The sequence below is a fragment of the Melospiza melodia genome, chromosome 1 (assembly GCF_035770615.1).
Source record: "Melospiza melodia melodia isolate bMelMel2 chromosome 1, bMelMel2.pri, whole genome shotgun sequence".
Taxonomy (NCBI): Eukaryota; Metazoa; Chordata; class Aves; order Passeriformes; family Passerellidae; genus Melospiza; species Melospiza melodia.
In genome coordinates, this window is record NC_086194.1 from 5,217,937 (window position 1) to 5,241,971 (window position 24,035).

At 42.4% G+C, this 24,035-nt stretch overlaps 1 protein-coding gene across 1 annotated transcript in view; it reads left to right on the forward strand.

Moving 5' to 3' along the window:
• The window catches only part of OXSR1 (oxidative stress responsive kinase 1), an 89,122-nt gene that overhangs the window by 59,182 nt on the left and 5,905 nt on the right, over nt 1-24,035 (forward strand). The window contains exons 6-13 of the mRNA XM_063176987.1: nt 5,361-5,470; nt 8,820-8,921; nt 11,470-11,603; nt 13,424-13,472; nt 16,052-16,117; nt 16,358-16,480; nt 20,993-21,028; nt 22,581-22,754. Coding sequence (XP_063033057.1) covers nt 5,361-5,470; nt 8,820-8,921; nt 11,470-11,603; nt 13,424-13,472; nt 16,052-16,117; nt 16,358-16,480; nt 20,993-21,028; nt 22,581-22,754 — 794 coding nt within the window. The remainder of the gene's footprint in view (nt 1-5,360; nt 5,471-8,819; nt 8,922-11,469; nt 11,604-13,423; nt 13,473-16,051; nt 16,118-16,357; nt 16,481-20,992; nt 21,029-22,580; nt 22,755-24,035) is intronic.

Here is a 24,035-nt window from a genome sequence, read left to right on the forward strand (position 1 = left end):
TTAATCTGCCTTCTGGAGAGAGCAGGACTCTTTCCCAGATACCATTGTTCAGGGCTGTGCTGACAGTGGTTGCAATGTAAATGGAGATAGCCACGTTCCTTTGTGTTCCAGCCTCTCCATGGCAATTACTTCATTTCTTTTAATCAGAGCATAAAACCTCTTTGCTCTGGCATTTATCAGCTCCCTGGAGTCTAAAAGTGCACGGATAAAAACACTCTGTCAACATAAAACTGCATCGGCATCAGTATTGATGCATAAACCAGGAGATGGCTTCTCACAGTAAGCAAGGCTTTGCATTTGTCAGTTTATTTAATTATGCAGGAGCGATAAATTACTGTGAAATGAAGTGAATTTCTTGATAGACTGGGAAGGGATGGGAGAGGTTGAGGAGAAACTCTCCCAGGATGCATGAGACTTGCTCAGTATGAGCCACGCTTCAGCCATGGCATGATGTGGGCATCCTACTGAGACTGAATTCAGACCATATCTTTGTTTTCCCCCGATTTTATCCACTGGGATATTAAATAATGCTGCCACCCACCCCTCTGAGATTGAATGTGATGATACAAGTGTCTGTCTGAGAGCCACACATCCCTCCATGTGTGGAATTTTTTGGTTCTGGAGGCAATAACACAATCTCTTCAGGATTTAAAATCAGGAATTCTCAACGCGCACTCCCGAGAGGTGCCGGCAGTGTCAGCCATGGTCTGGGCAGGCCGTGTTGCCAAGCAGTTGAAGTAGATTGAGATTTCACTAAGTTGTTCAGGACTTGCTAATTGATCCTGGGCAAATTGCCTAACCCCTCTCTCTTTATCTATTTATAAAACGGGGATAGTTAAGGCCAGGCAAAACTTGTGTAACTGAATTTGTGTAACTTTCCACAAATCCATGCCAGCTTGTCACCGGTTCGCTGTGTTCCTGACTGCTCTTAATTCATGGCACTAAAATAGCCCTCTACATAAACATAGAGCTATGATGCAGGCAGTGTCATTCCCCACTTTCCCTTAGGAAACTCTAACTTTGGGAGGTTAAATTGGCTGAACAAGGGGCAAAGCACAAATCTAACTTGGGAGGGGAGTGTTGATTGAAGGGTTCGCTCGAGGAGCTTGTGTTGTATCATGAACACCTTGGAGCCTCTTCTGCCTTTCAAAAAAAGGGCCAAAAGTACTTTTCTCTATAATTGGTAGAGACTTCTAGGGCCTCTCCTGCAGCACAGAGTTGTGAAATAACTTTTTCTTTGTGTCACTGGTACTATCTGTGTTTCCTGAAGAGATGTTGCACTGTTTGATTGTTGAAACCACTTGTGAACGTCTCTGAGGGCACTGGGTGGCGTCACCCAGCCTGGGATTTGTCATCCTGAAGTTCCTTTGTGAAGCAGGAGGACATGTGTGCATTTGCAGATCCAACACCACTGTGCATCAATCTAGACTTTAAAAGGAAAGAAGCCTTTGATTCTTGTTCTCCAGTAATCTTCCTTTTATCTGGTGTCCTACCACCTGCTGCGTTCTCAGCACAAAATTGCTATTTATCACTGCCTTCCTCTTCTTGCTGCCAGCTTCATTCATCTTCAGTGCTCTAAAAGCTTTAGGGTTTGCAGGAAAGCACTAAGTAAAACTACAGATATTTCCTGATGGTGAACAACTGAACAAGAAGGAAGGTGACCAGTGAAAATAACATCTAGTGCTATCTTCTGAAGTGCTTTTTGTTTAAAGACAACTCAAAGTGAGTTTGAAGTCAAAATTGAATTATTCTGTTTTTCTGCCCCTGTTGAAGTTGAAAACTGCTTTAGGGTCTGATTCAAGCACACCAAACTCTGTAGGAGCCCCTCTGGTGTCAGCAGGTTTTAGTCCTGGCTCTTAGTGCACATTCTTCCTTTCTTTCCCTTCTATGCACCTTGTAGGTAGCTACATGTAGTAGCTTGGGCTTTTTAGGATTTAGGTAATGTTACAATATGAGAGGGCCAAGGAGAGATTATTTTAAACAGCTGCCATCTAGATTTGGATGAAACAACCTAGAATATGGTAGAAATGTGTCTTCCTCAGACACCTTCCTGCAGTGGTGCCTGTTGTGATGTGGTCCTGCCACAGCACTCTTATGTTCTGAGTTGTTTGTACTGGCTCTTCCTTTTCAATTTCTGCATTTCCAGAGTGGCCAGAGTAGTTTTTAAGTTTTGACAATTTGGATACCATAGTGCCAGGAATTGTTGCCTCATGGCATGCTTTTCAAACACTACTCTGTAACTTCAATGCCACTGTAGAGTGTCCTGTAGGATATGTGGTTTGCAGCACATTTCTGCTGGAAGAGACAAAATTTGCCATATTTTGTGCAGAGCCTGCATCAGCAGGATTGAAATCCCATCCTGGATTGGTTTTGCTGTGATATGCAAGTCTGGAAATATACATCTTTATGGGTATTGTTTTTTTAGCAATCTTTGGTTTAAATGACTGAAACAGCTCCAACAGATGAATCTTTTCTACTTTGCTTCAGAAAAATAGAAAAAAAAAAAATATCTGGCCACTTCCATGCAGACCATCCAGACACCCTGGAGACTGTTGTTTGCTGTCAGATTGCTGGAAGTCTGTAGTTCTTGGGCTCCTTTGGGATAGCTGACAGTCGGTGGATCCCCAGCAGTGGTGGTTGCTGGTATTGCAAGCCAGCCCCAAGCGTTTCCAATTCCTCCCTGTCTCTGGTGATTCAGTCCTTGCCAGTTATCCCCACAGTGAGCCAATGTAAACCACGAGCTGCCAAGGAAGAGTACAAATGTGTCCACACTTCAGAGCTATCCTCAATTTCATGGATTTCCCCATTTTCTGGAGTTCAATTCATTTGTAATAACCCAGTTCTGCTTTAACCTTTCTGGGGGCAGAGAGACTGAGGCACAGATGGTTCCAACTGCTCAGAAGAAGGAATTTAACCTGAACTTGTGGTTGGAGTTGTGTTTTATTGCTTTCCAGATATTTCCTGAGAGCAGGCACATTCTTATCTGAATAGCTGGGGCTTGGATAAAGTTAGTAAGATGACATTTGAGAAGATGGTCCCAAAGTCATTCCTTACAGGGGAGTAGCACAGGCTGTTTTAGCCCACTGGAAATGAGGGAAATTAATTGGGAAAACATTAAATAAATCAACCATGTAATGAAATAAACTTTAATTCCATTTAAGCTTTCTTCAGATGGCAGATGTAAGGGCCTGATTTCCATCTGGAATTTATAAACCCGGGTTTGATGTGAGATGTGGTGAATTCTGTGTGAAGGACTTGTGTTTTTACTGCTGGAATGCTTTTGCTTTGAATGGCATTTCCTTTCCCCTCAAAATGACTGCATGGAAACTTGAGGTAAGATAATATGTGCAAGTTCAAATCCAGCACATCACAATAAAATGCTGATGGCACTTGGACAAGTTTCTGTTAGTATTATCTTATTTAAAAGAACTTCTGATTGCTCTTGTGTTTAGAACAATAGATCTTGGGAGACTTCCTGTAATGAGCAGTGAAAGGCAGCTTTACTCTGAATCTTTTAGGGAGCTCCTGCAGTTTCTGAGAAAAGCAAAAATGGTAAATGCTCACATGGAAGATCTTAAAGCAAAAATCATTATTGCAAAAAGGGTTTCCAGAAGATTCAAATTGCAGTACTGATGGAGACAGTGATCCATCTAGGAGTGCTAAAACTCCAAGCATAGCAGGAAGCCAAAATACCTTTGGGAATAGAAAAAAAACAGGTCAGCACATCTGCAAGAGCTGAATCCTAATGATAGGCTTTTGTTAGTGCTTATTTTAGCCCTGTGATTTCTATGCAACTTTATTTAATGTCACCTTGCAGTTACCATGTCTGGTACTTCAGTGGGCACTGAGTTCCTCTCCTGGAAGTCTCTGCTGAAGTGAGCTGGAAGCTTGCAGCATCTTCTGAGTGATAATTTCAGAGGTGTTTCTCAAATATTGAAATTCTAATGAGAAGTGACTCACTGCACTGCTGGTGTGATGCAGAGGGAACTTGGGACAGTCCTCATATGGATACCATGACTTAAACATTGTAAGGAGGGATCTTATATTGCAGTTAATTCTCCAATTTCACATCCTTACACCATGGAGTAACTCTGGCTCCTCTGGCCACAGAGGCAAAGGCTTTTACATTTTGCATTGTCAGCAGAGTTTCAAGAATTTTCAAACCAGTTGTGGCCAATAACATTCTGGCTTTATGTTAAATAGCCCTGGAATTTCAGAGTTTGCCCTCCAAGTCTGTCACCAATCTCAAAAATGGCATCTGAGATTTTGATTGCTTGTACTGTGTTTAAAAAAAAAAGTGTGTGTGTGGATAAAGTTATGGGGAATTGAGTTATATATTGAGTTATAGGCCCATTGCAGGCCTGTAACTCAGCAATGCATAAATAGTGTGGTTTGGAGCAGTTCTGTGTTAACAGTTTCTCTGTCACTTGCTTTTTATTTTTATTTTTTCTCCAAACAAAGTGCCATCCTCTCTTGAATGACTTGGTTGCCAGATCTTTGGTAATGCTCTTCTCTGAACAAACATACTTTATTCTGTCCCTGTATGCTGTTGCTGGTAACAGATTCTATTTTCCATGCCATTCTTAATTACATAAAACATGAGGTTATACAGCATAGTTTTCACATAAAAGAGTGATTTGTTCCAAGAAATGCAATTGCCAGGGAGCACAAAGGGCATCCTGGTTTGTGAAAGGTGTTTCAGGTGGGGTGATGCTGTGCAGGGTGTGAATCAGTGTCTGTGAGGTTTCCCTGGGATGCTCAGGCTGGTCTGTGGCACGTTCAGTATCATCTGTCTGAGGTCCTGTTAAAGCACTGAGCATTTCAGCCATGGAGGATTATCAAATAAAACATGTTCTGGTAATAAAACATCCAGAATAAAGGGCTGATAGCTCAGTTAGAACAGTTAAATGCTTTCAGGGGACTTTTTCTCACCCAGCTTGATTGCTGTGGATGTTAGAGGATGCTGCTGGAGGGTCAGAGCAGTTGTGTGTGTATGCAAATGCAAATCCAGCTCTGGCTGGCAGGGCAGGTTTGTACAGCAGCAGGGCTGCTGGGGCACTGTGGGCAGGCTCTAATGTGACCAGTGGGCTGTGAGGGAAAGTGGAATTTTCCTCTTTGCCAGCCAGGGCTGAAAGCTCTGCTGTCCCCAGGAATTGAATGGTGAACTGCTGAATGGCAGTTCGTGTACCAGCACTCAGAGCTAACTGTTGATCATTCCTCCTTTATTAGGAAACCCCTCATGCATGACTGCATGGTCTGGTATTTAATGGGTGGCTGGGAATATGAGGGGAAAGAGGGGACAGCCCTTCAGTTTGCTCAGGATGTGTTCTTAATAAATTCTGCTTTTGTTTTCTTTTCAGACTTTGGTGTTAGTGCGTTCCTGGCCACTGGTGGTGACATTACCAGGAATAAAGTCAGGAAAACCTTTGTGGGCACACCTTGCTGGATGGCACCAGAAGTTATGGAACAGGTGAATTGTTTTTCCCAGTGTCCTCTGAGCTGATCTGCACCTGGAATTCCCTGTTATCAGCAATGACTATGTTTATTTCTAACTAAGATGATAATTTGAAACCCCTGAAGGGTTTTCTTTGTCTTGCCTATTGCAGCCAGACTCTTACTGGGGAATGTAAAGTGTTCAGTAGATTTTTGCCCCATTGCTTCTCTTCAGGCTCCTGCCCAAGGTGAGGATGAGACAGCTCAGTTGTTGCATAAAGAAGATAAACCTGCCTCTCCCTTTTGCATGAATGTGAGGTAGAAGAGAAATATAGAAAATGGAAACATGGTAAATGTGTCACACACAGCTCAGTAATGTGCTCTTCATCTGCAAACATAACATTTGGGGTAGTTAGTTGTGATATGTCAGAGTGGGGAGTTAATGCAGTATAATAACCTGCATTTGACTTCATTCAGGTTTTTAACTTCTTTTTAAATGCTGAGGAATGCTTGCCTCTCCCCCTTCTTCCTCTGCATCTCATAAAAGATGTAATACTTCTTCCCTTTGCATGAAGAAATGCCACTTTTTGTCCTCCACTGCTTCTAGACTGAACTACAGAAGCTTTGTCTGTGTGACTTCTGGTGAATGACACCTGGAAACTTTGTTTAATGTAAAATTGCTGCCCATTTCTGAGCAAGATTCACAGAGAAAATTGTACCACAGTCTTGCCAAGGCATTTGCAGTTGCTGTCGATGGCATTGATGTTCACTGCCATGAACATTCTGAAAATTATCCCTCATGCCCTTAAAATCAGTTTGACAGAGGCCTGGGTTTCTGACAGGTGTGCTAAGCAGAAATATAACTGGCTATAAATGGGTTTCCATTTTTCTTTCCAATTTTTTTTTTAATATTTAAGGATTTGTTTTATTAAAGTAAATCCACCCTGCTACGTTGCTCCTTGCTGTTGTTTCCAGAAAAATATTTTGAAGCTTGGGAGGATCTTGAGTAAGACTCCCATGTATATCTGTATCTAAAATCAAATGCAGCTAAACACAAGTGCCTTAAAGTGCATTTTTTCCAATATCTAAAACTCCCTAAGGAATAGAGAGATAATTTTGGAGTAGCTTAAATATGTTATTGATAAAGGCTTGTTCAATGTTTGGCCTTTTCAGTGGCTCCCCGTGGTGGGACTGAGGGGCCAGTGCATCCCAGCACTGCTGCAGCCTCCTCAGAGTGCAGGACTAACAGGGCAGGATAAAGCAACATTTCCCAAGTCAGGGCTGTCTTTGCAAACTTGATTCTGAACTGCTTCACTGTCATATTTTTCTGGATTTTTAAAAATTTAATTCTTAGTTAAAATAAATAAAAATTGGGTATTTGATGGTTTTGAAGGTAGATCAGAGCTGTCCCTTCCTTTTCTGTCCTGTGTGTCCTGCCCAGAGCTCAGCAGCCTGGCCAGGACCTAATGGTGCTGCTCAGGCTCTTTGCAGCTGCAGTCCTCAGGACAAAAGGAAAAAATGCCTTAAAGAGGGGGCTAAAAATGGGAAATGAAGATTTCAGGGACAATATGAGGGGTGGTTCCCCACAAATGTGTTTCCAAAGGAGGAGGTAAGTTTTTTACAGAGCGCAGTACCTGCACCAAGGCTGTGCAAATGTAACCAGTTGCAAATATCAAATTAAAGCAGTATTTTAATGGGATGCTGATGATGCTGGAGTGAAATCCTTCAGTGTCCGTGAGATGATCTTGCTGCCTTCCAGCAGGTGTCACTCTGAGCCACTGCATCCAGCTGGCAAGAGGGACAGAGGGCTTGCTCTAAGTTAGCCTTTCACATGTAGATATTATCCACCAATTCCATCTGGTTTACTTCAGCACCTTTAAATTCTTCCAGAATGTTATTGTTTGATTGCTCAACATTGTCTTTTAATGTAGGGTCACTCGATGGATTTATGGCAAAAAAAGAAGTTGATGAGAAAAATGAATGTTGTTGGTATAAACTGTCTGCAGGGTGGTGACCAATGTATAGGACAGATGTCAAGATGAACTACTGCAGACAGTTTTGAGCTTTTTAGTTTTCACTTGCAAGCAGGATTATGTGAAATAATGAAAAAACCCTTGCACTGAACTGTTGAAATCTTATCAGCAAATGGAGAGATGTACAGTGTATTGGTGTGCTGCAAGAATAAATGAAAGATGGAGCTAAGAAATGCCCAAAAGTTATTCTCCAAACCTAAAACTGGTGTGAGAAGACAAAACAAACCACCCTTACAGTGTATTTCTTCTTGTCCTGTGCTCTTTTAAATGTTACTAGATATCTGCTTGTTTATTTAACTGACTTGAAATCTGTTCAAAGTCATGGCATCCATAAACTGAGGCACTTGAAGAAACATTTCAGACTTTTAGGGCTCATGAAAATTGTGCTTGAAGAGTGGAAGAAATCAGTGCAAGATATAAATTCCTGTCTCTATTGCAAGTTTCAGTCCAACTCTAGTATTACATGACACATAGTACAGGAGGGGTTTTTGTTTGCCAAGATTCAAAATCCTCTTTAAGGTAGCTTGGGGATTGCTTTTTGGCTGCATCACAAGGAGTGTCTTTCTGAAGCCTGTTAGGTTAGCTGAGCACAGTACCCTGTTAGCTCTGCTCTGATCCAATTTTCATTTTTCCATAGTGTAGTTAGAAGAAACACAAACCATCCTAAGCAACCAAAATGCTTTGATTTTCAGAGCTGCTCTTGAAGTTAGTACATAATGTCTCTCCCCTGCAGAGGAGAAAGCAAGTGCCAAAATATTACCTAATGATAATGAGGAAGTAACTGCTTTGGCATATGAAATATTTTTTCCTGTGCAGGAGGGGAAGTAAATGCTATAAATTTTCCTGAACAAGCCTGTGTTTAATGTCAAGTGCAGAAGCTACTGTTAATTAGTGGAGGGAAACATTAGTCTGCAGGCAGGAATGAGGGGCTTTTACTGGGCTGGTGTGTTGTGAAGTTGCAGGATGGAGCATATTTGCAGTCAGGTTGATTAAAAGTGTAGTGAGGCAGGTGTCCCAAGGGGTAGCAGTCCATCTATTAACTATGAGAGTTTTATTGCACTGTGTAATGAATCTCTGTGGCTGTGTAGAAGTCAGAGCCTGGGTTAGCCCAGTGCCCCTTTATGTTCTGCAGTGGAGTTTATGGCAGAGCAGTCCTGGTTGTACCATGCACAGCCATGATTTTCATCAGACTGTGCCTTCTAAAACACCTCCTGGAAGGTGTGAGGAGCTGGGGGAGAGAAGGGAGAAAGTGTTGTTCCCATCTCTGTAGTGCTGGTCTTTCCAAATTCGTGGGGAAAGGGTGTGTGAAAGGACAGCAAGAGGCACATGATAACATCCTCTAATATTTTTCAGGTCAGAGGATATGATTTCAAGGCAGACATCTGGAGCTTTGGGATCACTGCTATTGAACTGGCCACAGGAGCAGCTCCTTACCATAAATACCCTCCGATGAAGGTGAGCAGATGTCCAGATATTTGTGGAAGATAAGGGATCAGTGTGTTCTCTGCATGTTTTCAGGAATTTGGCTAGCATGTTGCACAGAAGAGTTTGTCCTCTCAACTTAGCACATTGCATAGAAGAATTTGTCCTTTCAACCTGAACTTGTGGATCATGATGGTCTGGGATGTATCGAGTCACCTTTTAAAAATACCCCCCTTCATCAGCATTATCTGAACCTGCAGTTTTTATTTAGATCCTGAGTCTCACCATTCTTAAGGAAAGTGCTGTGTGTTTTAAACCTCTGAAGTCAGCAGTTGTTTTTAGGGTTGTAAATAATGATCTAGAATGCCTTATGGGCACTCAGTGACACTTGGCTAGCCATTCTTTCTCTTGCACTGATAATCCTTCTTAATGCCTGTCAGACATGCTCTTGATACCTCTCCTGTTACCAGTTATCCAAAAGAATGTTTAATTTTGTTTAACACTGACAGTCCTGTCAATCACTGATCCAGTTCAAAGTACCACATCAGTGTGAAACTGTGGTGTTGTCAACAATAGTATTTTATTAAGGTTGAAATTAATGAAATGTTCTTATTTAAACCATGACACACCAAAATTCTTTTTCAAATATCTTGAGCCTTAGATCACCTTATAAGTTTGGCTAACTCTTCGTTTTGTGACTCTTGGACCAGGAGCTGCTTCTAGCCTGCTGCTCATCTCCTTTGTGATATCTGATGAGGCTTTGTCTTGATCACAAAACTTTAAGCCTCTTTGGCCCATCCTCTTGAAGACCAGTTTGGTTCCCCTCCTGAAATGTGTGGTCCTTGGGATCAAACACGAGCATGTGGAGACCTGTTCTACCCCAGGGCTCATGGTCAGAGCAGTGACCTGGGATGTCAGGCCTGTGGGTGTCAAGTCCCTCCATTGTTGGTAATGCAACAGTGATGTTTCACACAGGCGCATAGTGATGGGCCAAAGGGGAGTGGCTGTAAGCTGAAAGAGGAGAGATTTAGATTAGATGTAAGGAATTCTGTATTGTGAGGGTGGTTAGGCACTGGAATGAGTTGAGAAGCTGTGGATGCACCATCCCTGGAGGTGTTCAAGGCTAGGCTGGGTGGGTATTGGAGCAGCCTGGGCTAGTGGAAGGTGTCCCGGGGCATGGCAGGGGGTTGGAATTAAATGAGGTCTCTTCCAACCCAAACCATTCAGTGACACTGTGGACAAACTCTCATTTTTGCAGTCTACCTGCTGAAGTGCTGTGGGAGTTGGGTGTCACTTCTTCAGGGCCTGGGTGCATCCCCTCCCACACCACAATCACAATGGCATTTGGAAATCCAGCTACTCCTCACTCAGAACAGACACATCCATGCCAAATGCATGGACTTTGCACAGGGTTAACTCTTGCAAAACAGAATTACTTCTAAGAATTGTCATCTATGTGCAGGGACTGTTGAGAGGCTGAGTAGTTCAGAAATGCCATTAAATTTCCTACAATATCAGTGGCTGTGGCAGAGCAGAGAGCAGTTCAGGGGAAAGTGCTGCTGGTTTAGGTGCTGCTGGTTTTATTGATATTTCCTTCTGGGCTGTGATTATTGGTAGCATCTTACAGCAGCTCCTGCAATTTTTACTTCAATTTATTGTGGTTTCAATGCACAGGATGGAGCTTTGAATACCAACATCAAGTATTTAGTATCAACAGCACCTACTTAGTGCTGTCATATGCTGGATAGAATTGAATTCCCAATTCTGTGAGGTTTGGTTGCAGTCATGCAGCCCGCAAGAAGCCTTCTCTATTTTATTTATTGAATATAATTTTATTGCACTGCAGATTAATTTTGTTATGCAGCAAAATTACTCATGCATTAAGTGACCCTTCAAGGAGTGGGGAAGAAAGCAGGGAATTCTGTCATGAGCTGTGTAATTTCAGCTAGATTGATGGGCTTTTGCTGCCCTAAGCAATGTAGCTGTTGAAAGCTATTTAAATGTGCTATGTGCTGTTTCCTCTTCTAAAAATAGAGATTCATCTGTATGTAGGTGACAAGTGGAAATGGAAATGAGTAATTTTCTTCCTTTCCTTCAGAATATTTAAGTGATGTGGGGGAAAGAACCAGTTTGCCTTGATAGCTGCTTATGTGAGAAATGTCTTCACCTGCTGTCACATTGGTACATGGAAGTGAACTCATGTATCTTTTTATGTTGCTCCTCTGTCTTTAATTTGATTTCTAGCTGAGAAATACCTCAGGGAGGTACATTGAATCAAAAGCTTTGCACAACTGCTCATCCTGAATGAGGAAAACTGGTAAAATTCTGCTCTGCTTGCACTTTTAATCCCACAAAGCAGACCTGAAAAGACATTCCAGCCTTGTGTTTGACCCACAGACTGCAGTGTGGGCCAAGAGATGGGATGGAATGCAGTGACTTAAATTGTGGGTCTTTGTTGTTTACAAATCCTTGTTGACTCAGATGCTTGATGAAAGTGCTTGTCTAAAATACATTTTCCCCAAGATCTGTCTCTGACAAAATCCAAGAAAGATCTCATTGCCAATAGCAATAATTATTTCAGGTTTTAATGCTGACACTACAAAATGATCCTCCATCTTTGGAAACTGGTGTGCAAGACAAGGAGATGCTGAAGAAATATGGGAAATCATTTAGGAAGATGATTTCATCGTGCCTACAAAAAGACCCTGAAAAAAGGTAAGAATGGATCACACCAAAATAAATTAAAATAAACAAGCAAACAAAAAAACCCCCTAACCCAGAAACATCATTTTGTTCCCTATTTTTTGAAGTTGGTATGCTCTGTGCCCCTCCAACCTTTCAGTCACAAGGAACACAGCAGTCTTGCTGTGTGGAAACAAATTCTGTCCTTATTTTTATGGATAAATGTCTGGCCCTGTGCCTGGCCAGGGCACACATTTTCCATTTGGGTTAATGAGAGTGCATCCCAGTCCAGTGCCTGGGTAGGGCCATTCTCCCTTGGCCACCTCCAGCAGGTGACTTCAGTTCATGTTTTGTTCCCAGTCAAAACTGATTTGTGTTTACAAATCAGAAATTACAGGTTGGGCAATGTGTGTGTACTTGCAAAACTACATAAATAAACTTCTTACATTTTAGCAGTGCAGAGAAGGCTTTCAGTGTAGTTTTGACTTGTTTAATTATATGTAATATTTGATTTGGATGGGAAATCAGGAAAAACACTGACAAATTTTACCAACTTGTTTTCATCAATACAGATTGCTTAAGTGACCTGATGACACTTTCAGCCTTCCTTGAACAGTATCTTGACTGCTCAGTGACGTAGGAAATATTACCAAGGGGATGCTGTGTGTGCTGTGCCATTTTTTAATACCTCTTAGGTTGTTTTTTTTTTTCCTCCTCAGTAAGCAGACTTAATTTGGGAAAGGAAAAAGTGCTTTCATAAAATAATAATAATGACATTTTTCAGTTCCCTCTTGTGTCAGATCCAGGAACACAGGCTTCTCACGCACTGTGCAATAAGTCTCTCTCTTCTAACAAGCATTGCACTTGAAATGCATAATGAATCCAGTGGAGTGCTTGATAAAAGTTGATAGCTGGGTTTTTTTTTCCCCAGCATGACATTTTTTCACCTTTCTAAAGCATATCCTCTCCTTGCAGGTTAGGATGTGTGCTGGTCAGGTTATGCATAATCACTGAATTGTGGCACAGCCCTGCTCTCCTCAAGCACTTCTGGCAGCCACTGGTGTTGTCCTGACTGTGGGAGCAGGGGGTTGGCATATTGCATGGGATTGAATTCAGTGCAATTGCTTTTTCATTATTTTAGGGGCTCCTTGCTCTGAGGTGGATGCCTTTTGTTGGAGTAGTCTGTGATGAAATAAACCCTGTGATGAATGGCCTTTACAAGTCACTGATTAAACTATGTTACTATTTAAGCACTGTTTGCAGTGTGGAAAACGCTGCAAGCTGCCACTTTCTCATGCAGGCTTGAGTCTTTAGCAAATTCCTCCTAAACCAACTAAGGGAAGTCTCTCCAGTATTTATTCTGAAGTCTGACATAAAGGGGAAAATAGTTTATACTTGTTGATGTTCTTTTAGACCCAGATTGATCATCCTGCCTGTATTTAATAGAACTAATTACACACATTTAATCAGGTATCTCTGAAATAACTGGTACTTGCACAGGGTGAGTACTGCACTCCAGTGATGATTCTGTGATTTCCATTTTGAGCAAATTCTTTCTGTGATTCTGTTGTTATCTAAGTGTCTCAAGTTCAGCATCAAAATGGGAGCAAATTCTCCCCACCAGTCCCAAGTTATTCATTGCTTTTGAACAGAATAAACCTTGTTCAGAATACACTGAGTAATTTAAAAGATTGCTGGTGTAAAATTTACTTGGAATACATTGATTTTAGGGGAATTATACAGGAGAAGCTGATGCCCTCACGAGATGCCAACAAGCTGCAGCAGCCTGGAAGACCGTTGGGTTGAAAGGGAGCATTTATAATTGTCTTTTCTACATCTGTTTTTATTGACAGACCAACAGCAGCAGAACTCCTAAGACACAAATTTTTCACAAAAGCAAAGGTAAGAAAACACTTCCCAAACTGATTTGTGCAGAGGCTGTGGAAAGGACTTTTCAGAAGCACGATAGGTGTGGGTGACAGCTTTACTGGCAGGAGTGTGGGCTCTTTCACTTGGAGCCAGCAGAGCTGAGTGGGTTGAATGGGCCATTGTGAAGGAGCAGAATAAAATCCCCTTCTGTATCTCCTGTGTATGCTGTTGTTAACAGAAATTATCTAGGAATTCTTGAGCATTCAGTGCCTTTTGGGTTTGTCCTTCCTTTGTAATGGTGCCACTCTGGCTGCCTGTCCAACCTCAGAGGTCTCTGCTGCAGTGAGTGTAACTTAGATTTTAGTGAACTCTCCAATCAGTCTGTGTGTGAGGGGCTGAATGAGGCCCACTGTGCAAGAGCTACCTAAAGATATTTCATCCTGTGTTGCCTTATGGAAAGTGAAGATGCTGTGATACAAACCAGTGGGAAACTCCCATTTCTAGCCTTGGAGAGAAGTGCCAGGAAGCATTATGTAATTACTGCCTGGGGATTAGTGCATCTGCAACGTGCAAGGTCTTACTGAGGGAGACAGACAGCAGCAGCACAGGGCAGGATTTGCATTTCCATGAGCATGGGGAATGTTTTCTGTTTGCTTATTTTTTTTTTTTTGTGATCAAAGTGCACAGGATTTATACAGAATACAGATTAAACTGTCAAAAAGAGACTGCATGCTTGGCATAGCACAGCAGCATCACCAATTAATCTGGGAGTTTTAAACTCCCAGATTAAGATGCTTAAATGGATTTGGCTGCACCAGGTATCTGTACAGGAGCTGGATGCCCTGGTAAAGCTGACAGGAATCTTCACAGGTGCAACCCAGTGAGAGCTGCACTTCCTCTTCATGAGGATCAGATCATGAAGTGCTGATCTCTTTGGTGACCAGTGACAGGACCTGAGGGAATGGCCTGAAGCTGTGTCAGGGGATGTTCAGTTTGGATATTAGGGAAATGTTCTTCCCCCAGAGGGTGGTGGGGCACTGAACAGGCTCCCCAGGAAATGGTCATGACCTCAAGGCTGCCAGAGCTCCAGGAGCATTTGGACAACGCTCTCAGGTGGGGTTGTTGGGGAGTCCTGTGCAGGGCAGGAGTTGGACTCGATCCTTGTGGGTCCCTTCTGACTCAGGGTATTGTGTGATTTGATAATTTTATGAACCAGGGAAGTCTGGAGGGTGATCCAGTTGATGAAATGCAGAAGTTTGCTTTAGGGCAGGTTTAATTGATGTCTGGGCTCTTGACAGTATTAACTGGGGTTTCACTGCCTGTAGTGGGATTTTAGGCAGCTGATTAGTCTGCATTTGTATGCTGGATGCACACTTGGTGTCCAAAGTGACAAGATGGTTTACACATTGCTGACCTTTCTCCGTTTGGTTCTGCAAGTTCTGGTTCATGTTACACTTCATTGTGTGTTAAATCTCCTTTGTGCTTTCATTAAGCTGCTGGAGACATATTAGCATGGGTGGTGATAGAAAATTAACATTATTGTAAATGAGGCACTGCTTAACCAACCAGCACTGGAGTGCAAAGTGTGCCACTTCACACTTGGGGTTAAATTACTGTCACACATCAGCCACTGCCAAACTGACAGCTGCAGCTTGAGGGCTGAGGAGTGCAGCTTCTATACATCTATATTGAGTCATATATTTAAATACCATCTAGGTTATGTAAAAGTGTGGTTTGATAATGCTGGGAGCCACTTATCAGGAATGACAGTGTCTCTTGAGACTCTCCATCCTGCCTGCAAGCAACCATCCTGGGGGAGCTCTGCGTGGGCAGGGACAGCAGAGCTCTCCAACTGCACTGGTGTGGTGTGGCATACCCAGCCAAATGCCAGAATGCTGGCCTGGACTGCCCTGCTTCCCCTGCTGCCACAAGTTTGGCCCCACACTTCAGCAGTGAGAAAATTGTATTCTCAGGAGCCCACACTGGCCAGGCAGGAGCAGCTTGCTGAAGAGGAAATTTAATACAATAAAGCATCATAGCAGTTCCCCAGTATTCAGTCTGTTGTGATCACTGCATTTACTTCCTCTCTAAACATAAATGCTGTACATTTTTTCAGCCACTTTAAATCTTGCTGTCCCAGTTTCTGTTTGCTCCAGCACAGAGGGATTCCTACATACCAACCTGTCTGAGGTTTGCCTTTGACAGTTGGACAGGCATAAATTTAGGAGTAAGATAAAGCAAAGAGGTTGAATCCAGGTGGTGTAGTAGCTGCAAGTGGAAGAATGCCAAATGCCTCAGCAGGGTACCAGATCCTGCAGTATAAAATGTGTATTTCCAAATAAATCAGAATAATATCCAGCTCCTCAGTTGTTAATTCCATGTCACTTTGCATAAGGAGAGTGCCACTGTTAACTGAAAAGGTATTTAAGACGAAACATCACATACTGCAGCCCAAAGTAGGGGAGTGGTTCATATCCTTGGGGGAGTAGGGATGAAACATGTAAACCACTTTCTGCTAGAAACAACTTAACAGTTACTTTGTCAGAAACAGTGAAGGCATCAAAGAACTGCATTTTCAGCAATGCAAATGTTTGCTATTTTTTTCTTTGCAGAATAAAGAGTTTTTACAAGAGAAGATGTTGCAGAGAGCACCAACAATCACTGAAAGATCCAAAAAGGTACTGAAAACCTCCTGGGCTCTTGCTGTTACAGTTGTACTATTTTTTGAGCTTGTATTCACATTTTAAATAATAACTACTGCAGTACAGCCTTTTCTAGGTAGAGCTGTTAGTTTCAATAAAATAATCAGACACCATGGCAGGTGATGGAAACTGAAGATGTTCTGTGCTATTTCTTCTAAAATCAGCTGTAGAAACTGTTTGCTTGAGATGTAAATTCTGTGTTCTTGTGCTGGGCAGGTCCGGAGAGTCCCAGGCTCCAGTGGGCGTCTTCATAAGACTGAAGATGGTGGCTGGGAATGGAGTGATGATGAGCTTGATGAGGAAAGTGAGGAAGGCAGAGCAGCAATTTCACAGCTCAGGGTGGGTCCTCAAACTTCGCTGTCTCTGTTTTGTTGTCCAGTTGTGGTAGGTCTAAAAATATTTGGGGAGCACATGATACACAGCAAGCTGTAATCCCTTCCCTGGAGTTGGGAGCTGAAGCAAAGGAAGCAGACTGAAGGTTGAAGAAATTGTATTGATCTGTTCTGTCATTGTGGTGGGGCACAGCTGCTCTCATTTAGGAATGTTCAGCATAATTGGAAATGTTAATTCAGACAGCCTGCTCCCAGCTCAGAATACTAATACACTGCAGCTAGGATATTCACTTTAAGGGTGCTGACTGCTTGAGATGCTTTCTTCTGGAAGTGTCAGGAAAGGTTTTATCCTACTGCCCTCTCCAGGATGGAGCTGAAATCAATAGGGCCTGTTCTTATGGCTGATTCCTGAAACGTGCAGGGCCTGGTTCTGCCCCCCCAGTTACACTGAAATCCATTAATCCTGGTAGAAAACCTCACAGCATCCCTGAAGTCACAGGAGGGATTAGTCTTGTGCTTGAAAATCCTCAAGAAAGCACCACTTCCCCCTCCCAACACATATACAAGCCCACCAACAATTCAGAGAAATAATACATGATGATCAGCTGAAAGATTACAATGAATTGTCAGGTTGTTTTCCCCCAGCAGCCACCTGTGTGAGTTTTGGCTATAATGGTTTGCCTGGTCTCTTTTCACTACAGCAGGTGGCTGGAAGTGGACTCTGTTTTAATCATCCTGTAATTGAATTAGTGAGATAGTGAAGGATGTTTAGAGGAAGCTTTTCAGTGTGAAAGGGAAAAAAGCAGTATTGGTTTGAAGCATTTATCCCTTTACAACTTCTCTCATTTCTCTTTCATTAGTCTGGCATCTGTTGCTGTTCTGAATAGACACTTGAATATTAAATGCAAGATTTTGCATCTTTTCAGCATCTTCTGAAATGCTTGGGGTTTTTAAAAGCCATTTGATACAGTAAATGCATTATTTGTGACAGCAACTCTTGTGATTTCTTAAAGAGCTTATTGTGTCCAGCTTCATATTATACATGATCAAGGAAAATCTCTTGGCACCAGGTAGCTGCTACTGAAATTCTTTGATGAATAAGCTGTAAGATACAAGCTGAATTCTTCTAAATTCCTTTTGTAGGCTAGAATACTATCAAATTTTAGGAGGCAATATTATAAAAGACCCTAAATCTGTTCCAGAAATTATTTAGAACTTGTATCTTGTCTCAAAGCTCAGGCTGCCATGGCTTAACACTGTTTACTGTGTTTTGAACAGCACTTACTTGTTTCATTCCTCCTAGGCAGGAAAAAGCAGATTGACACACATGTTTACAAGTTCCTTTTCAAGACAGTTTTTATTTTGATGCTTTGATATATTTTCCTTGTACTGCTGCCTGTCCTGATCACTCTCATTTGGGCTGTGCTTGGCCCTTGCTTGTAGGTCCCTCATTCAGCAAACCTTTAGGGAGGATTTTTGGAGTGGTAGGTCTTGATTCAGTTACCTCCTTGTAGATGTATTTTATAATTTTGGAGGCACCCCATGTGTAACACAGCACTCCTGCCTGTTCCAGGATGTCAGGAAGGGCACTGTGGAACCTCAGACCTCTCTACATGTCTGCCTGGGTACTTGAATTTGATTCCTTTTCAACAGTCCTAAGACTTGTATCCAAACTGCCAATTTTTTGCCATGAATACAGTGGTGTTATTGAGGATTAGTGTTTATCCTGTGTTTTTGGTCATATTTCAAACACTTGGTATAAATTCCACCTGTCTGTAAATCCCTCTGCAATTTTAACCAAGTTGTTGGGTAGAATAACTTGTGTTAACTAGGTGGCACCTTTTTTTCCTGCCCTTGCAGTGGGGGTGAAGTAGACGATTTTTAAAGGTCCTTTCCAACCCAAAATAATTTGTGATTTTGTCTGTACCTGCATTTTACTGCAGTAAAAGGAGGCCCTTCAGACTGACTGTGCCAAAATACTGGAGTATTAACCTGCATAAAATCGTCTACATAAATGGGAAGTGTTGGTATTTTTTACTTATTTCCACTTCACAGAAAAAAAAGGGTGAATTTAATATGTGCAAACATATATTCTACAAGTCTCTTCCTAGGACTGCACCTAAAACAGGCAAATATTTATTATACCCAAAGCCAAAAATATATCCTCAATTCACTGAATATGGTGACTTGCTGGGTCAACATTACTTTTTGGATATAAAGACCTTCTGAACTTCCTCCCTGCATTTAAAACTTTGAATTGAAATTAAGGCAGTTGTGCTCTGGGGGCTTTTAAATTGTGCACTTTCTGTTACCTGATCAGTCTATGCAGTGGTGAGTTGTGTGGTCACATTTCACTGCTTACTCACATCATCTTTGATTACACAAGCAGAAATTAGTTAGAACTAATCTCCAAAGTCATCCTATTTGTGCCTTAGGTAAATGTTTTTTAATGTTTGTCCTGTTTTCTTTCTGTCCATGTGTTTAATAAAATAATAAAATTGTTAAGGTTGGAAAAGACCTCCAGGATTGTTGATAGCCCAGAGCCACTGTGCTCACCACTGACCCTGTTCCCAAGGGCCACCTCTTCATATTTTCTGAGCACCTCCAGAGGTGGTGACTCTGCCACTTTACTGAAAGGGTGCCCAGGAAGAAATCTTTCCTGATATCCAATCCAAACCTTCCCTGGTGCAACTTGAAGCCATTTCTTCTTTTCAGTTGTTACCTGGGAAAAGAGCCTGATCCCCACCTGCCTGCACCCTCCTGTCACGGAGTTGTGGAGACTGAGAAGGTCCCCCCTGAGCCTCCTTTCCTCCAGGCTGAGCCCCCCTCACCTCTCTCAGCTGCTCCTGGGGCTCCAGGGCCATTCCCAGCTCTATTGTCTTTCTCTGGACTCACTCCAGCCCCTCAATGTCCTTCTGGTACTGAGGGACCCAAAACTGAGCAGAGCACTCAGGGTGCCTCAGCAGTGCTGGGTACAAGGGACAGTCCCTGCTCTGCTGGCCACACTCTTCCTGAGCCAGGTGCCATTGGCCTTCTTGGCCACCTGGGCACTTGCTGGCTCATACTCAGCTGACTCTCACCACTTCTGTTGGTCATTTCTCTGGATCAGTTGTCAGCTGAGGGGCAGGGCCAGTGTTCCCATACTCATCTGCACAGTGCTTAGCACACTGATCTTTCCTTTTATGTCATTCCTGGAGGCATCCAGGTACTCTTGGATGTGAGCTTTGTTCCTGGAAGAACACTGCAGCACCTGTGGCCTGCAGGTGTGGAGCAGGGCTGTTTCTCTGGGAGCAATGCCATGTTTTTCATCCCACCTGATAACTGTCAAGTAAAGGCTGAGCACACTGAGATGGATTTCAGGCTTTACTTTTCAGACTGTGTGACTTTTTCCCTGACACTGCCTGCACACAGTTATGCTGAGGGAACTGTTCCTTCTCTGCCTGTCCAGAGGCCTTTCTGAAACTTGCTGTTCTGAGAGTAAGACTTCTTGACTTTTTCTCACAAGAAGCCTTTGAGTCATATGCTATAAATTGCTTTGATCTGCACTCATTAAGATAGTGGCCACTGTCAGTGGAAAAACTCCCTCAGAGAAGGGGCCTGATGAGCTTTTATGTTCTGCTGTCCAGTTTGTACTGTCCAAACAGCAACCTGCTAGACCCTTATGTGGAGAAGGAACAGGGTTTTCTTATTCCCAGCATGGACCAAACCATCCCACCTATCTCCACTAATTGGACTTGTTGGAAGTCAAAGTTGCAGGCTGTCTTAATTGCAGGGCTTTCCAGGAATACTTGGCAATTCCCCCTGCTCTTGTCAAACAGCTGGTGCAGTGCTATCTCTGTTTTACTGATAAGCAAAAGTTGCTTTGCCTGCACTTTCCCCATTGTTCCCTGGTCTCTGTTTCACTGCTGAGTGTGCACCCACCTGTCAATTCTCTGCTTTCTCTCACAAAGAGCACAGCAGAATGCAGGGTTCAAAAGCAGGGAAAGCAGGCCAGGGATTTCCTTCTAAAAAGCAGCACAAGCAAGGCTGATTCCTCCCTCCCACCCTACAAAGGTTCTGTATGTTTTAAGCAAGTTGATTTGGAAACTACCTCCCTAAGTAAGTGAAGGGAACTTGTTTTCTAGCAGAATTCTGCCAGGCAGATCTGTGTTTATCTTTTTCTGCCAGACTTGAGTAGCTTAAAATAGATTTTCCCATCTTGATGCTTAAGTAATTTGATCCAATCTGAGTGATCTTCAAGAATCCTGGATTTTGCTAATGAGTAACAGTGACAGCAACTTAGGGTATTGTGTGCCTCTGTGGAAATAATGACTGCAGGGTTTGAAATGTGGCTGTGTTTCTGGGTGGTACAATGTGACAACAAATTGTCTGGTGTCCCTTTTATCATGCATTTTAATACACATGTGTAACTTCAAACAATTAGGTAGGTTTCTCATGTTCAGTATGGTTCTGACAAGTCCTCCTAGTCAGTAAGCTTCACTGTGGTCCAGGCAATGACATCTTTTTCTCTGTTTTTCAGTCTCCCAGAGTGAAAGAACCTGTACAGAATTCCGAGGTAAGTTATAATTGCAAATGGCTTCTTGAAAAGATGACTCCTAATTATTGCTGGTGTTTCAAGGAACATGCTTTATTAGCCTTTGAAAGCAATATTGTGTGAAGTAGAAGCCAGTATCTAGCTGAGCTCTGTTTGAAGAGCTCCCTATAAAAGGAATCCTTGGCTGTGTAGTGCCAAGAGCTCTTCTTGAAGTAAGTTTGTTGTATGTCTCGTTGAGGCAAAAGTCTGTTTGTTGCAAGGTAATTAATTGGTCACAATAATAATCTGAGCAAAACAAGTATCTTCTCATTTCCTCCTTAAAAAAACCTGCAAACTGCACAAACCCAGCAGAACACAACTTTAGGATGTCTGGTTTGTATTGTCTAATTCTCTGGTTTGGAACCTGTGCTCAGAACTGTGAAAGAATTCTGCACTAGTATTTGATAGCAAACACACCTTCAGTTGTAATTTATCATCTTTCTTCACTTCTGAACTGTTTCTAACATTAGGAATATTACTATGTCTCATCTTTCAGTGATAGGGACAGCTTATCTGCCAGAGACTGTGCAGTGTCTGTCTTTTTCCTACCTGTGTTGAAAGATAAACAGAGCTGTCTCCTAGAAATTAGTCTTGGGTTGGGCTGTCCTGTTCTTCCTTTATTTGTTTCCAAGAAGTGTTTATAAAGGGAGATTTTGAGAAAGACTACAGTTCTGGCACTGTAATTTGACATAAATTCTAAATTAAAAAAAAAAAAAGCTGGAAACCAGGATCCCTTTGGGATGAATTTTCCCATTGGAAGTCTCCTGTCCAGGTTTCCAGCACTGAAGGTGGTTTATATTTCCTACAACCTGCCAGAGTAAGCTGAAGGGCACACTGAAGTGCCATCAAGCTGACAGTTCTTTGGCTCCTGTGCCAAAATTGGTTTCTCTGTACTGAATAACAAGAGATTAAAAAGAGATTAAATTTCCATTTAGCTCATTTTCCCCACCCTCCAATTAATTTCATATGGATTTTTTTTGTTTGCTTGATTTGGTTTGTTTTCTGCAAGAGACTTAAGTCCAATCCTAAATCTTCTCTAGTGGGATTTGAAGAGCTCTAAATTCACTTTCCATTGACACCCAAATTACTCTGACATTTGCTTGGTGGAAGGCTCAGTTGTCAATAGTTATCTCAGTGCTTTGCTGGGGTTTGTTCTCTGAAAGGAACCACAAGTCCAAGCAGGGCTCCTCTGCTCTGAGGGCATGGCTGCTTGAAAATACAAGTAGGACTCAGATTCCAGGAAAGAGGGAGACTGAAGGACAGGGTGCTCTCATCCCAGCTGGATATATCTGTGTACATGCAGCCTTGCCACAGAGTGGAATTTTTGTCCAAGATCCACAGCCATGCTGGTGTCTTGATTTACTGGTGAGTAGAACTTGCAAATGTCAGGACAGAATGGGTCCCTGGACATACGGACACATTAAACTGAACTTCTCTAAGTGGTTTATGTGGCAGACAAGCATTTCTGGGAAAGCTGGTGCTTGATCAAAACTCTTGAGTTCCTTTTCTCACTAAAACTCCTTTTTGCTTGCAGCTGTTTCCATCAGCTGAACCTCCAGGTCCTTCACTCAATGCTCCAGCACAGGCACCTACTGAACTACCTCAGGCTGCAGGACAAGCCCCTGCACAACCTCCAACTGCTGTACCTCCAGCCAGCCAGGCTCCTCCAGCAGCCCCAGCCCCAGCAGCAGCCCCAGCAGCAGCCCAGGTAAGAGCAGACACCCTTCCTTACCTGTTCAATTCCAGATGTGCCAGAACACTCTGGAACAGTGGAAGTTTGACATATTATTGGCAACATTAAAATAGCTTTGATACTTAAATCAACCCCCTTCACATCTCTTTAAAAAGGCCAGTATTTAATCCCTGAATTTTATGCAGCAGTTGAAGCACCAGCAGCAGTGAAGGCTGGAGCAGTGTTGGTGTCAGTGACACTTGGGACATGCACTAATAGAATATCTGCCACTAGTGCCCAATATCTTATTTATTGGTAGCTTGTCCTAAGCTGAACTTCATGAACTTGTGTCTGTGTCTTCTTCTCTACAGCTCTTTGTATCAATGTGCTCTTTTTTATAGCTCTACATTCATTCTTCCTCACAGCTCTGTGTGTCAGTGTGTGTTATTCTTTGTGGCTCTCCTCTGGTTCTTGTTGCTCACTGGTTACTGTTTTGCAGAGCTCTGGGCTTCTCCATGAACCCTTGTTTGTTTTCACTGACCTGGTGGTTTTCAGCTTGAACAGAAACCAGGTTGTGATCAGAAGCCCTGAGCTGCATTGCTGGGCCAAAAGCACCTTGGAGTAAAAAGCTAGTTTTAAACAAAGTGTTATTTTCCTTTTCTCTTGTGAAAAAACAAATGGTCTAGATGAAAAACACTTGGTCAAGACTTCTATGCTTAAATTATCAGCCTGGTGTTGTGTCTGTCTTGCTCCTGCAGGTCTAAAACCCTTGCCTCAGCATGGGCTGTACAGGTGACTGACCCCTCTCTGTTTTATTTGGGTTTTTGTGGTGGAGATTGAATAACACTTAGCTCTGTACTGGAAATATCACAAGTGCTGTAACAAGTGCAGGGCAACTCCTGGATCCTCCCTACTGGAAATCTGCTGCTAACCAATATGAAATTATTTGATTACATGTTCCAATAGTTACTCAGAAGTAATTTAGAATTTAAAATAGGCAGGTATAAAATTGCTGCTAGATGCTCTTAAAGCCTTTGATTTCATGGGAAAAAAATGTAACTGAGAGTACATGCTAATCTGCCAATTCAATTTTTTCCTGATACAGTTGTATCAGGTTTTTAAATCAGATGTTTGGGGCAGGGATTAAAACACAGGAGGTCTTGAAGCTGTCATGAATATCCAAAAACCTTAAGTTTTAATGTAAAGCAAGTAATCTTTTTACATTCTGAAGTCTCCTGGCATTTCTCAAAGTTGTGCAGCTTTTACTCTTTCCAAGACAATTGCAGAGAGCCTCCTGTTTAAGTGTGGAGTTTTCCT